Genomic DNA, 17,588 nt, shown 5'->3' with positions numbered 1-17,588 from the left:
CCAAGCAGTGAATTCACATTTTATAAATCCATGTAGGGATATAGGAAAAACATATCAATACTGGCCAAATAGCAGTAGTTGTATTATTTCTATTCTTATTCTTAGTATTACTTCTACTTCTACCACTGCCCCTACTGCTACTGTTACTAGTCGGCAGAATCATTGGGCCCTTTCAGTGTGGGAAATAGCAAACACGTACGGCCTTATTTCTGAGGCCCTTAAGCCGCAGTAGCATCACTATTTGTGACACTACAGCGGCGTAAAAAATGTGCCACACAGCACCGTATTTACAGAGTGACGCATCTAGGCAGATATGTCACTTTGTAAACCCCTGCCCTACATTATACCTGCACCAGGTTTAATGTATGCAGGGTGGGCTTTTCGTCACAGAAAAGTTTTGTAGAAGTGTTGCAGTGAAATCCATGAGACTAACGCATTTCAGTGTGGTGGTCCGCATCACCGCACTGAAATGCGAAGTCACGCATATTAGCCCCTCCTGAGCTGTCCTTGTCAAGCGCTGCAGCCCAAGAACCCTGGCTTTGTATAATTATAATAACCATTTGCGAAAGGGAGAGTGGCAGCAGAGCGTGTGAACATGCGCGCTGTTCGTCAGACTTGGGGGCTGGCTGAGGCTGCTGCTGAGCAACGCAGACCCAGCGAGTCTGCTGTCTCTGGGCACACTTTTATACTCAAACGGGCTGCACCGCTATGTCCCGGGGGTGTGGGGGGGACGTTGACTCATCTCCTGCTCCACCCAAGCTATCTTCCAAGCTCTCTCATATATCGTCGATTTAGTTTTCGAGGAGCGAGTTCGGAGTATCCTATTCCTCTCACATCAGCACAATGTCAACGCAGGCCCGCACTGCAGCCGACTTCCATATTCTATTATCCAGAGCTGGGACAGCAGATAGAGGTGGTACCATTCGCAGACCCGTAGGTGCGAGATCTGGGGGAGTGAGGGGCAGTGAATTTGTTTACACAGTGTGCCACTGAGAGCCAAGGAGACGCCGGTATGAACTGTGCCCACTTGTGTTCAATACGGAGGTCTGGTCATGGGGGCCTTGTTATGCGCCATTTTTGCAACTACAGATACGTCAGGATTCCTGACGTATCTGTCAATCCTTGAGACATGGTACAGTAAATACGGTGCATCCATGGTGTCGCAAGGTAAGTAGTTGTATCGCTGTTTTACTGCAGCAATGGGACACTATTCATAAATAAGGCCCGTAGTTTCTTCTGTGCAGCACCCCTCAATAGACCGACAGGATGTTGGGATATAGATTGATTTGCCAACATTCATCCATTTTGTTTAATACACTGTCCATATCCTGCGCGCTTGGTACACGTGTGCAGATAGGCTATTAGAGACGAGGGCCGGTCCAGAACATATATCTTTATGGCATTTCATTGTACTTGCTGACATTTTTATTACACTTCGGAAATTATAGGAGCACAGAAAATGTAATTTCCTAAACGTATTATGCACACACAGTAAACGGAAATAAATGCAGTACATATTTCTGCGACGTACCTGCTGCTTCCAAAGGCGGATTACTTTGTGCAGCAATTCTTTTTCTTTTCCTTGGCTAGGACTAGTAATCAGCAGGTCAACATCATGTCCTGTTTTCTTTCCTCTAAGAAGTGCAACAGAAAAATAAAACATATAAATAGCAGTTATCGCTTATAATGGTATGGTGATATCTGTATACCTATTATCTATCCATCCATCCATCTCTCCGTCAGTCAACTTGTCCATTTATTTTACAATATACACATTATGTTCACATCTCATGTTATGTTCTCAAATGTAAGCATAAGACCAGTCAGTTATGCTAGGCATTACTCTGCTGACAATACCTGATGATATCACAGCTAGGCCCTGGCGAAATGTAAACTACTTCTGCATAATTTGCGTAATTTCCAGACTTTTGTGCTATGATTATTAAGCGAAATTCCTAAAATAGTGCTGTGTCGCACACTTATGCCATATTTGCATCAAACTCATAGCACAGATGAATGGATTTGCAAACAACCAGAACTCAAGCAGCTGTTGTTCATGGCACTTGGTTTTTTTGCTGTATTTTTTTAATGCAAACTCGTCTTTGTGTACAAAATGGATGAGAGGGCGCTAAATGCGGGATTTGCATTTCACATAATTATTAAAAATGTTGTGCAATTTTATGGAAATTTCCTGTAATTAAACAAAAGCAATTACCACAAAATTCACACAACCCTGAAACAGCAATAAAGATATTGCAGTACCTGAACCCTTTACAATGCCTGCGCATTGCTCACATTCTTCAAAAGCGAACAAACAAGAAATAACAAATGTGGCTGTATGGGAATATTGTTATAAGACCGAAATAGGTAAACTCAAAAAGATAAAATAATATGAAAGAGTACAAGTGTACCCTGGATTTTTTTTTTACTTGGCACATGCTAGTACTATCAGCTTTATTGTTTTATTTACAAATAATAAGACTGAGGCAAGAGAAATCGCACCTGTCACATAAAGTGAATTTAGGTCACATTCCTGTGATGCCCAATATCTGGAAGAACAGACTTCTAATCTTCCTCCCAAGAGCAATGCCCAATATGGCAGTTACTTAAGAATGATCGGTACACACAATTTATCATTTATAGCTATATGATGTATATCAATTGAGAGACAGGATGTATTAACTCTATTCACATGTGTTTCTTTCTTTCAGAGGAGTTTCTTTATTCAAATCTTCATAAAAATAATTTCCACAATGTAGCCAACGCGTTTCGTCTCCTCACGTGAGACTTCTCCAGGGCCCAACCTCACCGACTTTTAACGGGAAAATGTTCTGCACTCTATTAACCTTCTACAGGATTTAAGTCTCCAAGTCCATGCAGCCAACCTAATTCTCCTTCCTGATCAATGCATTGAAAACTGTGAAGAAGTGCTGCAACCAAGATGCCTAATTTCGCCTCCCACCGGAGTGCATGCACTGGTTGAAGGCAGGATTTCCATTTTACATAATTATACAAAATGTTGTGTCATTTTACGGGAATTTCCTGTAATTACACAAAACTTCACACATCCCTGTAACAGCAAAAAAGATTCTACAGTAACTGAACACATTACATTGCCTGTGCATTGCTCATATTCTTTGAAAGAGATCTAAGAAGAAATAACAAATGTAGCTGTAAGGGAATATTGCACTAAAACCGAAATAGATAATCTCAAAAAGGTAAAATGATATGAAAGAGTAAAAAGTGTATCCTGGATTGTGTTTTTACTAGGCACATGCTAGTACTAATAGTTCCTCAGCTCAGGTTTTGTCTAAATTCTTTTCCGATATAGGAAGAGTTGTAGTGCTACATGCTGCTCGACAGATTTAAGGCCCAACTCAAGCCATTGGAATCACTGGGCCAAAATAAAGAGTCCAGTATCCTGGAATTACACTTACCTTAAATTCTGACTTGAACAACTATAGTGAATATTTAAAAATATTTTAAAAAATTAAATAGCTTTCTAATGATAACATCCACTGTAACCATGCAAAAAAATTCAGAGCAGGAATATGAAGGGGGCAGAGGGATGGAGAAAAGCTAAGGAGATTTTCAGCACACTAAAGGTGGGAAGCACATCATGCAAAGAAGCCCCCATAAGAGTGTACAAACAGTATTATTACCAGGACAAAAAACTGTATTGGTGATATAATTTTAGGATATAAAATAAAACAAAAGCATCGAAAAAAGTCACAGAACCAGTGGCAAAGGAAGTCAGAATGCTACACCTTACCACAGATGGTCATACTTGATAAGAGCTTGATTGATACTGCCTATTTTAAACACACCAAGTTAAAGACTTTTTCGGTGTGTAAAATATTCGATCCATCTGCCATATTACGGTGTTCCATCAATCTACATCTCTCTGCAATATCCCCAATCCACAGAGGGCATTTCAGGACAGCTATTTAAGGTGTTGGCATTACTCCCAATTACGACCCTTGGTCAGCTTTCCAATAATGGGTATCTTTTAAACATTTGAGGAAATAAGCAAGGCACATCCACTTCCTAAACTTGGTCCATTTTGCTAACGGCTAGAGTGGATGACCTCAAAGCAGGGGAACCGGGTTCGAGTCGCGGCAGGAACACTCAACATCCTGTGAGTTTGGGCAAATCACTTAATCTCTCTGTGCCTAGCAAAATAAATGTGTTCATCTGTAATGCAACTGGTGCTCATTTAAAGTGCTCTGATACCTTTGGGTCAAACGTGCGCTATATAAAACTCCCCCTCAAAAAAAGAGGAACCTCTGCCACGGAGAAGAGCTGGAGAGCTGTGAGGAGGAGTACTGCTTCTTTGCTCAGTGCTGCTTTGCTAGGTTGTCCTACACTTGCTGTTTCTGCTTTGGAGAGGACAAAGACAGAACTTTGCTGTGTATCCTTCTTGAGAAGATTCTCCACGGATTTTATGTAGAGCTTGACTCCTGTTAAGAAGTCTCAGGGGCACAAAGACTTCACCTGCTGCATCCCTGAACTCCACTGCTGGGAGTTCTGACCTGCCTTGTTGTGCCAAATCCAGTTCAGCTGTTTTGCTGCTCCTGTTGCTAAAAATCTATGCTTCACTCTTCCAGCCACGTTTTTCCCTGCCATGTGGTTCAAAAACACATGCAGCGCTGCGGTGTGGCTGAAATTATTGACTCCGTGCCAGTCAGCAGCCGAAGAAACCGCTGCCGCCCAAGTACCGAGTGCCAAGTTTCCGAAGTCCAAAACTCCCACTCCGACGTAGGCCCTGCTGTGCACCTGGAAAAGTCGACACATCACTTGTCTGTGGCTGCAGAAATCGACGCAGCACCTGGATTGACACTGCGTCGTCCGGTATCGCCTGGATATTCTCATACCTCACACCTGTGCGCCAAATCTACAACGGATCTGGGCTTCTCAGTAAGAAACTGCCGCATCACCGCCCCTAGGGCAAGGAACCGACGCATCACCTTCCCACGCCTGTTTTCGTCCTGTAATTTTGACACATTCAAGATACTTTGTGCTAAAAGTGATGCATCCATAGTTTCCCATGGACATAACTGTTTTTACCATTTAAAAGTCATATTTCGATATTTGTATGTGAATTTTTGTTGTTTTGGTCTTGATTGGTTTAGATCAAGATACTTTATTTTTGTAAACTTGTGTGCTGTCCATTTGTAGTGTTTTCACTGTGTTACTGTGTGTTATATACAAGTGCTATATACATTACCTCTGAGATAAGCCTGTCTGCTCGTGCCACTCTACCAAGGGAGTGAGCAGGGGTTATTTTAGCTGTGTGAGCCCCTTACCCTGACTAGAAGGAGGGGTCCCTAATTACAGAGGGTGCAAATCACTGCCAACAAGAGACCCCCATTTCTAATACCCATCATTTGGCAGCACTTGCTGCGGGCTCGTAAGAAAAACAGTATTGCTCTGGTTTTAAGAAAGCCTTCATTCAGCCGTAAATGAGGAAAGACGAGCCTGCGTCACAGTTTTTTTTCAGGCCTAAAATAATATAAAGAAAATGTTTCTTGACTTAAAACAGTTCTAGGCTAAATATACTAGACTTTTTCTATCAGTATTAAGCTCGGTTTAAGTCCATTTTTACTGGCTTAAAACTGCTTTATGGTTATCTTACTAGAGAAAGAAACTGGGGATATTCCATCAATCTTACATTTTGAAAAGATGAATTCCGTTCCTTGAACGTGAATATATTTCGAACTAAACAATGTCCCTCATGTCTGTCTTCCTGCAGAACGTCACGTTCCTCACTAAAGTTGGATGTGGCTTTTTTGCTCGTTAGTATGGCTGAGTTCCCTTTCCTTTCATTTGCATATATAATGGCATGCTTTACTGTTTTAAAGCCATACAGCAGTGAACGTTTTCAGCTTAGTGACAACGAAGGGCGTGGTATTTTTCCTTATTCATATGCTGGCATGTGGCTTCCCTTTCTATACACGGATTTCTGCTTCTTGTTTGGAGTATGAGACAAACTTACAAACCTGGGTCTACACATTTGGGCTCAAAGTGTGTCCCCAGATGTATAGGCGCTCTGGCAGAAGCTAGCTGATGTCAGAAAGTTCCTTATCCTGTACACACCACATGTCTGAAATCTCATTGAAAAATGAATACTTCAAAGTTCTCTTACATGCAGTGGGGCTGGAACAATTCCCAGAGGTGGGTTGCTGGCCTGTGGTATCAATGTACAGTGGGGGGGGGGGGGGGGGGGGGAGACAGAGAATCCTAATGTTACTCAATGAGCGCATGCAACAAATGAGCAAACCCCTTCAGCAGGACAGCATGAAGAAAGGGTTTCTTCTATAAAAACTTTTGTCCCCCTTTGTTCATTTTAAAGAACATATATCCAAATGTATGAGTAAAATGTGGATAAACCATTTATATAGGGCACTCTGGTAATCAAAATGTTGTTGTGGTGCTGATAAATCGGCCATGCTTGAGCCTTAGTTGAGAAGAGAAAGGTTGAAATGCTTCCCTAACTTATGATGGTAAGTTTTGGAGACAAATATGAAAACGTTCTCCTCAATTATATTTCACCAAATTGTTGCAATTATTAGGACCCTTCGATGCTCTACATGAAAATGATTGTGTAGCATCCGCAGTAATGCTCAACCTGAAACATTCATCTCCAGCAGTAATGCACAGCATAAGTAGACCGGGTAAATATAAACATCACCGATGATGCGTTTGGGTAAAATCACCCTGAGGAATACTGTGCCAGGAGAAATACTGCTAGCAGTCATTCTTTAACACCAACGGACAAGTTCAGGCTGAAGGATAATATGAAGAATGCCTCAGAGCTCTGTTTTTAATAAGAACTCTAGGGCATATCAGCAACAACCGGTGATAATTATCGCTAAGCGCACTTAGCGCTTGTATAATTCTCGCCGGCTAGCGTGGATTTTTATCGCTGAGATAGCGTGCTATTAGCAACGCTTATCTCAAAAGCGATAAAAATCCTAGCGCTAACTGCCAAACGTGAGATTATCCCTGGGAACCCAGCGATAATCCCAGGAAGTTTGGCGATAGCTTGCTGATAGGGCCTCACATACTTAGCCATGATATCCACCTTACATAGGATATCATGGCTAAGTCAGCTTCAAAGCAGGCGTAAGGAAAGTAGCGATAACAGAGGTTATCGCTACTTTTCTTGTCGCTATGCTGCTTTGCGTGAGGCTTGATAATAGGAGAAATGTCGATTAGCGACATTTCTCCCGTTAATCTAGGGAGGAATGCCCACTTTGCATCTCATTAGAGATGCAAAGTTGGGGGTTAGGAATTCAGGCGCTAAGGAAAGGTTTCACGCGATAGCGTGACCTTGGTAATATAGCGATAAAATTATCGCCGCCTTGTAGATATGCCCCTCTTTACTTCCTACACTTGGGCTCGCTCAATAGTATAATCTTGATATAAACTGTCTCATACAGAAATCTACTCGGCAAACCTCAGACTCAATTAGACCTCTGATCATTTGTGAGGTATTTCATGCAGCTGAGGGCTGTTTGTTACGAGCATGAGCACCTAAAACATCAGCGCTCTATGGTGTGTGTCGGGCTCAATTGTGACAAGAGTACATAAACCACGGTCAAATCATGAACAGTGCAAAGTATTTTTTCCCCGTATTTGCAAGTTTCTGAACCTTTTGTGTGTTCATTATCAAGAAGTAATCTTTATATATTCGACAACATGCTTTGTTATTATTCTTATCTTATCTTATCTTTATTTGGTTAAATACGATGTTAAGCATACATGATGCATGCAGAAAGGCAACCACAATCAAAACAGTTACAATAAATTACATGTTTACAAATTAACAGCCATTTAACTCCACAAATCCATACAACCTTTCCCCGAAACAGCTGAAGCATGCATTGATAAAAGCAAATGTGGCCTAGTTTCAGCCAACTTCAATGTAAACAAGATAAAAACAAAATTCAATACGTTAACAAGTTCTGCAGTACTTTGAACGGTCGTAAAAGCAATCATAAATAAAGCTCACTCTGGTGAAACATCCGAGTTTTGAGTCGGCACCAGAAATAGGAATAGCAAGAATCGCCAAGTCATATTACTAATCAAAAATTTAAAAAGGAGGCTGGCGCGAAAATGAACAGCTGATTTTAGAATTAACCAACATTCAAGGAAACATCAACAGGAACCTTTAATAAATAAAGCATGGCGGGTCACACTTTAAAAAAAAATTGCTTCTTTAAAATCAGAAATGAAAACCTCTGAGAAAAAGGTACAGTATGGAGAGTCGTCGTCACAAGGACAAAGACACACTGATTCCGAACCAAATTGACCCAAAGGAAACAAGCATTTGCAATGCAATAGGTCTCGCATTTGCGTGAGTTTGAGCTATTGGCATTGTAAATGACAATGTCTTTTATTTTTGTGTTTAGAAAAGCTGCAAGTGGTGCATAATCACACACTTTGTACTTTTAGTGCTTGCTTACGAGGAGCAAGGCTGGCAGTAAAAGAGACTTATTTACTGCCAGAGTTGCTTCTCGTTAGCAACGAGTGCAAGTACAAAGTGTGTGTTCATGCACCGCTTGCGGGTTTTTAAAATACATAAATAAAAAGCATTGGTATTTACAATGCCAATAGCTCCAACGCGAGACCTAATGCATTGCAAATGCTTGTTTTTATTGCTGACAGAAGGCAACACAGGGGGGCAAGTGGGGGAAAGAAAAAAACGCTGGTCCTTCCAGCAATGGTGGCATCACAGTGGTGCTTCTATTTTTTAAATATATGGCAGGGGTAGCAAGCAACAAGGTATTTGTAGCACTTGCAACAGGGCAGTACCAGACCTTGTCAGCAAGACTGCAGCCCTTTCTACATTGCAACGCCAGTACTTTTCTGCACGAGTGGTGCACTTTCAGTAACCCAGAATTGTCACTTCGTCACTTTGGGACACTTTCAACAGGACAACAGCAGCACTTGCTTTTTGCATGAGTAGCACTCTTCACAGAGCAGCGCCAGCACTTCTCTGCGAAGCAGTCACTACTCTTTTCAAGGGCCACTGGGGTCCTGCTCAGAGTTATCCGGTTCCTAAAGAGTCACGAAAAAAGCCAGAGTCCTTGAGTCAAAATGTTTTCTTGGTCCAATGCGACTCAGCAGTCGCTGTATTTTGCAGTATTCGTTCCCATTCCGACAACCAAAACACTGTTTTTCGCAATTTTTGCCAAGTGCCTAATTCAAGAGGAAAAAAAAATATATATATATATATTTTTTTTTTAAATGAAGTGTTCGCTTTCCGTCGAAGTGGTGTGTAATATCGTCAAATGTCTTTCTTTAGTGTTTGAATAAAAAATAAGCTTGTGTCGCAAAAACAAAGTCTGAAATGGAAGGTTAGGTATACACAGTGTGCATTTTTCGGGGTGTGGTGTGGTCTGGCTCCCCGGCGCTAGACCCCACCTCTGGAATGTAGGCTGGCATGATCTCACGGTGAGTGCTGAGGAAAGGTTGTGGGTGCAAGAAACGCACTGCTCCGGCTGCCTGAACTTTCCAGCCTCCGACAGAAAACACAGCAGCGTCCTGGAGCCCGGAGCTGCCTCTGCGCCTCGCTCTTCACGAAGACCACCTCCCTTAAACTTCACTCTCCTCCCGGGTACACCTCTGGCTGCGGGTCCTCGTGTGAGCTGAGACCACCCACTCCGGCTGCAAACTTACGGTGCTCGCCTCCTAGCTAGCTGGGCGGTTGTACAAGAGACCAAACTAGGCAGATGACACAACACAAATAGCGCCAAATTCCGGTGTCTGCAGGGGGCGCTACTTGGCAGGCAGGTACTTTTAAAGAGCCATGTGGCTTGGTGCACAATGGTGGACGGAGAGAGCTGCAGATGGGAGCTGTGTCCCAGCCCCTGCTGGCAGGCAGAGCACGCGCACACACACACCTGTGCAGCCCCGTTAGCACAGCAGCATGCTCGTGCAGTGGGCGGTGTTGTGTTCGGACTGTCTGCACAAAGACAAGGACAGTCAGGGAAAACACATATTTGCAATGCAAAACCTATGCAGCTATTATCCCGGCTGCTTCACAAGAGAAAGCGTGCATGGTGTGCTAAATGTAGGCCAAGCACATTGTGCCTACAGCAACTCAATAAAGAAGACAAGGCTTCAAAATCGAAGGAAAAAATCCTTGTTGCATTGAAAACCGGCCGAGTGTGCATACGATATCACCAGTGACAGTCCATATTTTCCTCGCAGACGTTCGTCATTTCCCAGTATGAACTTGCATGATAAAAACGACGAAAACCAAGCTTTCTGTTTTTCCTAGGAATAAATGTATTTACCAAGATCCGTGATTGATGTGAGCTGCGAGCTTCGCGTCTGCAGCCAGCCCTGCGTTTGCAGCGCTCGGGAACAGATTGTGCGTTTTGCTCGAGGCCCGGCATCTGCCAGCTGGGAGACAGTCAGCGCGCGCTCTGCGCGCTCGCGGCTGCCGTTATGAATTAAGGATTGGCATCACCTGGGTAGTTTCACAGAACCATTTAGTGATCTGATAGGCTGCTCGTTCTACCAATATTTAAAACATACTCAAGCATTGGCCGCGCTTGAAGTAAAAATAAAAAGAAAAACAAGCACGGCGGAGCGTGGGGTGCGCGCGCGCTTGGGGGCGGGGGAGCGGACCCTTTGAAATGCTCCCAAAAGGCGGATTGCATGGCGGCACGATGCGCGTGATTGTGCGCGTGCTAGCCATGCAATCCGCTTTTTGGGAGCACTTTTGAAACCCGTATTCTATAGTCTCGCTTTGCAATCGCTTACGCGATAGCAAGGCGAGACCTAAAAATAGCTGGCATCTGATGGTCCACAGTCTAAATCTATTTAATAAAGGCTGTCTATGTCTATGTAGGGATATTTATAAAGCGCAACTGCTACTCCAAAGAGTGTCCTGGCGCTGATTGCCGAAGAGTGTCAGCGGGGGCAAGAAGGAGCTATGGAGTGTAAAAAAGCCAAGTTTTCAGCTCCTTCCGAAACATGAGCGTTGACTTGATGCTTCTAAGGGTCAGCGGCAGTTTCTTCCAAAAGGACAGGCCCAGAAAGGAGAGGGCCTTTCCCTCTGACCTAGCCTTCTTGATACGTGGGGTACTGGTCAGGAAGATATTAGCAGAGCAGAGAGCTCTCTGTGGGGCATAGAATAAAATTCAGTTTTTTAAATAGCCTGGGCCCATGCCGTACAAGGATTTCTGGGTCACAAGCAGCATCTTAAAGATAATCCTTTTCCTAATTGGCAGCCAATGAAGATTCCTAAGAAGGCTTGACACGTGAGCAACACAGGAGAGCCCGAAAATAGTTTGGGCCGCTACTTTCTGGACTAGCTAAAGGCTATCCATCAGGTACTTAGGTATGCCTGAGTAAAGACTGTTCCCATAGTCAAGACGTGAGATGACCAGGGCTTGAATCACTTGTTGTCTGGCCTCCAAGGACAATAGGAACAGAAACTTCTGAAGGAGTCACAGGAGGGCAAAGCAGGTGCCCACTACCAATTTTACTTTGGTATGGAATAGCAATTGACTGTCAAATTTAAAGCCCAAGCTTTTCACCACCAGATTTTTGATAAGGGGGGGATTGTTCGATGGCCAGAAGGACTGCAAGGGTGTCTCCGCATCTGAACCCAAAAAAAGCAGCTCCATCTTTCCTGCATTACATTTAAGTTGGTTCACAGACAACCACCCAAATACTGCTGAAAGGCAATTACAAATTTCCTTGCCTGGGCAAGTACTTGTTGTTCTTCCACAAGAACAGCAGCTGGGTGTCATCTGCATAAGACAGTTTTTGCCCCGAAGGATTCTGCCATAGGAGCCAAAGGCGTGAGATAACTATTGAATAAAGTCGGGCTCAGGGCAGAGCCCTGAGGAACACCAACATTCAGCTTGCAGGAATTTGCCGAGTAGGGGTGGCACCATACCTCTTGTTCCTTCCCCTCGAGGAAGGATGCCAGCCGTTTCCAAGCCTGCTCCCAATGCCTATCGAGAGGAGATGGGCCAGGAGAATATAATGAGAGATCGTATCAAAAGTGGCCAATAGATCTAACTGGACCAGCAGCGCCCTGTCACCCACTTCCAGACCAAGTCGGATGGAGTCAACAACCTCCAACAGCACTGTTTTGGTACTGTGATTAGGGTGAAAGCCTGATTGGCTGGCATGTACTTGGCAATGCCTTCCAATGTATGATATCTGATGGTTCACATGTTCCTCTAGTACTTTAAAGAAAGCGGGCAGGATGGATATTGGCCTGTAGTTTGGATGGGTCAGAGGGGTCTGCCTGGGTTTTTTTAAGCAACGGGATAACCTTTGCAGGTTTCCATTTGGTAGGTACAGTGGCTGACGAGAGAGATGTATTCAGTAGCTGATTCACCAGCGGGTTAATAGCCTCTGTCCCCCAAGCAAGAATAAAAGAGGGGGTTGGGTCTAACGAGGAACATGATTTGAGACATTTTATGGCACACAGGGAATCATCCCGGGGGATAGGTAAGAAAGAGAGCAAGCTTCATCATTGATGATTGGATCATGGCCAGGCTCTTCCCGGATTCCTATCACATTTAGGGCTACAGCGTCAGTGCCAGATTTTAGTATATCATCTCCCACACTGGGAGGTGGGAGGCTTGCCTGAATAATATCTATTTCTGTTCTCGAAAGAACAAAGCCAGTTTTTCGCACAATTCCATTGACGGAAGTTTCTGATTAGAGCAAATTTTAAACATTTCTCTGGAGTGGTTTCCCACCTTTAAAATTTTGGACTCAGAGTAGGCTTTTTTGGATAATTTGATTTCTTTATAGTATTTCTCTAATTCTGCTTTATAAGCAGCTTTTGCTTTTTGGCAGCAGTTTATCCTCCATTGCCTCTCTTTGTGTTTACAGGCTAGCTTTGTGTTTTTTGAGCGAAGGGGTGAACCAAGGGCTAGGCCCTTTCGAGTGACATTGTTGGGTGCTACTTTCTGGTGCCAAGGCTAGGCAGGCAGACTCAATCCAACTATCAATTTGGCCTACATCTCCATTGATATTGTCGGTGATTGAGGGCTTATCCACATCAAGTCTGTTGCCTAATAATTCCGGTTTAATTTGGCAAAAAGCTCTTGCCGTACAAGATTGGACTGTGTCCAAGTATCAGTGAGGTTTTCTAAATAGGGTTCTAAACCTAGAGTGGTCTGAATCAGAACACAATTTTTAACAAGAGGTTTACATTCTCTTGTTCGGCTAATCTAGCCGTCACAAAGTTTGTCCTAACCCAAGCCTTATCACCGGGAAGGATCTCCTCAGGATTGGTGAACAATTTGGGTCTACCTACACTACCCATGGTGAGCTGATACACTTGAACCGAAGGGCAGTATAACTGCGATCACAGGAGAGACAATCACTTATCATATCCTTGTTCAAGTATGTAAAATGATTAAACGACTCTGCAATCCATAGTAAAAGCTGCTCCAAATTCATTTATTCATTCAGTATCTTTATTCATTTCAGATAAATAAACCATAAAACCAGCACAACATCACATATAATAAGTCCTGCAACCCCATAAAAAAAGAAAACAATGCTTCCCCCACAATAGCTATTCTTAAATAATCTTCCCTACGCATTCCAGAGATATTCTTGGATAAAAAGATTTTACACTAAACCAGTTCCATTCCTTCATCATTCAATGTCTCTCTAATCCGGAGTACCTTTGAAAGGAACATAGCAACCCTATAGCAAATACATACATCACTAAGATCATATAAGTTTTTAAAAGCAGCCAAATGATAGATAATAATGTTTTTTTAAACAAGGGCTTTTTGATAAAATATCTTTGGTGCAAGATAAAACCTACAAAAAAGTGCAATGAGCAATGTGCATTAATAATAAAAATGATAATCTTTATTAGGAAGTGATCACAACTATAAAAGATAGAAACATAGTATAAAACACTGCAGCAATACAATTAAAAATACTTTTGATAATTTAGTGCAAGTGCACAAAGTCCAAACAGTTCTCAATCCCATCTGGAATTTCTAGATCTGAATGCTGCTCTCAGGTAATTCATTACTGCAAACAGTGTGTGATCATTAGGCAGAAGCTGCAAATACATTAGTGAGCGATGTACAATCAATGAGTGGAAGGAAATTTCAAAAGAACGGGAGAGTCTTTTTCCGAACGTACAAAAAGTTTTTTAATATAAATAAAATTGAAAAGGGGTACAGTCAAGTATAACAATGCAACATGATCGAGGATGTGTAGAACTACCTACAAATCATGAACAAAAACATCTATTCCCTATAGTCTGATGAGTGAAGAATCTGGAGATACAGAAAACATACACAATTATACAACAAATGTAAAGGAAATAGATGCAAAAGTCCTTACGAACTTCTGGACAATCATAAGGAGACTCTACGAAGCTAGTAGACTCGTACTCGACATAACAGCGAGTTATTGTAACTCTTCACTAATGAAGGGGAGACCTGTACCTCGCACGTGTAGATAAACTGTATGTATTGACAGACGTCTTCCTCTTTTAATTGGATGGCGCACAGCAGTTTATATTGAGTGAATAGACTCTAAAGAACCTTTCCTAGTGTTTCCTTCACAACCCATTGAGTCCAAATTGAACAGTGGACTAATGTCAAGGGACTTTTTAAACATACGACTTTACATCCTGAAGATGGTCTGACGGATAATTTTGCCACAACAGACCGAAACATCGACTTTTGCACCTTTTTCCTTAACATTTATTTGTACAATAGTAAATATTTTCTGTATGTCCAGATTCAACACTCATCAGACTATATGGAATAGTTCTTTTAGTTCATGATTTGTAGGTAGTTCTACACATCCTCGATCATGTTGCATTGTTATACTTGACTGTACACCTTTTCAATTTTATCAACATTAAAAAACTTTTTGTACTTTCGGAAAAAGACTCTCCCGTGCTTTTGAAATTTCCTTCCACTCATTGATTGTACGTCTCAAATAGCTTCATATATGTACGGATTTTTTCAAGGGTTCATTTGGGGTTGAACATAAAAGTAATTACATATATCTTATACTGGAGTAAGAATTTTCAAAAAATCCCTTGAAGGTATCTATGTACTAAAATTAAATTGATTGCCCAAGCCTCCAAGGGTAAATTTGGTTCCCCACTTTCTTATACTGCAAATACATTAGAGCAACACAGGCTCATCTAAAACTCAAATCTTTTAAAAAGTGGTTTAAGAAACAATCTCCTTGGGCGAGTAAAATATTTACATAAAAGTACAAAATGTAGGATATCCTGTGGAGACCAATTGTCGCAGCCACAGGGACCTCTCTCCTCAACGTGTAAAACAGAGCCCGTCGGGGATGCCAAGAGATGATGAAGCTGATTAAATCTAAAACGAGCATTGTGGATTGTTCCAACATACCATCACAAGGGCATTTCTACATGATGGATCCCACCCTGTTTTCCTTGCAGCACACATAGAAACAGCAAAGACAGCAAAAACAAGGATAAATAAAGCATTTCTCCTCATTTCGCCATGTTGAGACCAGGTTTTCCCTGGTCTTAATTTTGGAGCAGCCTCCTATTTACGCCACCCTTGTAAATAGGGGGCAGAGTCAAAATCAATGGGTGTTGCGGTGGAACGCCCACCACAACACCCATTGCTCATCCATTTCACACTAAGTATAGCGTGAAAGGATGCCTTATTTACATGGCGGTGTTAAGCCACTTTGGGTCATATGTATCATTCACAGAATTTCAGCATTTGTGATCGCAATTTAGCTGTGTGCAATGTATGATAAAAAAACACTCGCAAAATAAGGAATCGCAAAATTTGGGATTTCCTATTTGAGAATGCATTTAAGGAATCGCAAATTGCGATTCCTTAAATGCAATGTAGGAAGCACAGAAAAATTGTGATTTGGCCTTAAGGAATCGCAAATTACCACCAACTTCAAGTTGGTGGTAATTTGCGATTTCTTTGAAAAATGCACTTTTGTGCCTTTTTCAAAGTGCCATGTGGCGCACATACATTCCCTTAGGGCATATATGTGCCCCACATGTGCACACATACATATATCAGGGGTGTAACAGGGTGTCCTTTTGGCACCCTTGCAACCTTGAAATTGCATTCTCAATTTGCGATTCTCTAATTCGTAATCGCAAATTGAGAATGTCTTCCCATTCATTCCTATGGGCCTCCTAGCCCATAGGAATGAATGGGAAGGTATTCCTTATTTGCGAATCTCAATTTGCGACTTGCAAATAAGGAATATGTAGGATTAGCAAACTTTTTAGAAAATCCTACATAAATTGCATTTTGCGAATTTCTAATTGCGATTCTCTAAAAATCGCAATTTGAGAATCGCAAAACTCTTTTTTGATACATATGCCCCTTTTAAGTGGCTTAACGCCACCTTGTAAATGAGGCGAAGCCGATATCGCCACTGGAACATCTTTAAAAGTGACGTTCCTGTGGTGACAAGGACTTATAGACATGCCCCATAGTCTGTTAAGTCCCATTTGGAATACCAAATATTCATCAATTTAATTTTATCCTCTACAAACTCAAGGCCCAGTTCTTCATGGAGAGCAAAGTTGGAGCTATAAAGAGGGAGAATCTGGCTGCAAGCATGATTTTCCTCTCGATAGCCCATAGACCTGTACTATCAGTTAGCACAGGCAGACACTTACAACTGTAGATTACATGAGGAGAACTACGGGTTTTTTCCCTAATTTTAACACCAGGAGAAAAAGAGAGCCCAAAGGTCTACAAGAGCGTTGTTGTCTAGCTAGTAAACAAGGCTCCAAAGTGCAATTAACATCGAAAGTAACCCTCAAATAGGGAAAGGAAGAGAACAGGTCAATCGCTTTGCCCACAATATTAAAGGAGCAAGATTTCCGACATCTAGGAACACATACAATGAGAAAGGTCTCTGTATACTTGGTTTGGTTATCCAACTCTCCCATAAACTGCAGAAACAAATCCAAGAGTTTCTTTACACCAATTGGGGTTATAGACATAATGATAGCATCATCCGCTAATAGAAGAATTAGCACTGACCTACTATTGACCTTGAACATATCCTGACTTTTGGACAACAGGAAGCCCTCCAGCCCATTAATGTATAAAAGGAATAAAATTGGGGCAAAAACACAGACTGGCCCAGCCCAAAGGAGCTGGTGCAAACTCTTGTGTTGCCATAGTGCACTGACACATTAAGATCAAAATGCGGAGCACGCAGGGTGTCCACAACATCTGGGTACACGCCTATGTTCCTCAAAATCTCCCACAATTTAGATCAAATCACGCTATTGAATGCACTTCTGAGATCCATCAAAGCCATGAAAAAAGAGCCATGCTTGTCCAGCGTATATTTAGAAATAAGGAAATGAACATTCAAATATTGTTCTATTGTACCAAACCCCTCTCTAAAGCCATACTGAGCCATACATATTGAATTGTATAGATTTTTTAACATAAGTCAAAAATATCAAATCCTCAGTAGCAAGTGTTCCCTAAATGACTTTAATTCCAAAATCAGACAGAAATGGGTGCAGAATTAATCAAAAAAGTTATAGTTAAAAAAAATGCATGCATTCGAAGTAGCTCTACATG

At 42.0% G+C, this 17,588-nt stretch overlaps 1 protein-coding gene across 1 annotated transcript in view; it reads right to left on the bottom strand.

The window, feature by feature from the left end:
- Positions 1-17,588, bottom strand: part of DNTT (DNA nucleotidylexotransferase) — a 1,058,258-nt gene that overhangs the window by 275,682 nt on the left and 764,988 nt on the right. The window contains exon 8 of the mRNA XM_085614981.1: positions 1,532-1,634. Within this exon, the coding sequence (XP_085471107.1) occupies positions 1,532-1,634 (103 nt within the window). The remainder of the gene's footprint in view (positions 1-1,531; positions 1,635-17,588) is intronic.

Source organism: Triturus cristatus, chromosome 1_2 (genome assembly GCF_964204655.1).
Source record: "Triturus cristatus chromosome 1_2, aTriCri1.1, whole genome shotgun sequence".
Classification (NCBI taxonomy): Eukaryota; Metazoa; Chordata; class Amphibia; order Caudata; family Salamandridae; genus Triturus; species Triturus cristatus.
This window is presented reverse-complemented; position numbering and strand designations above follow the sequence as displayed.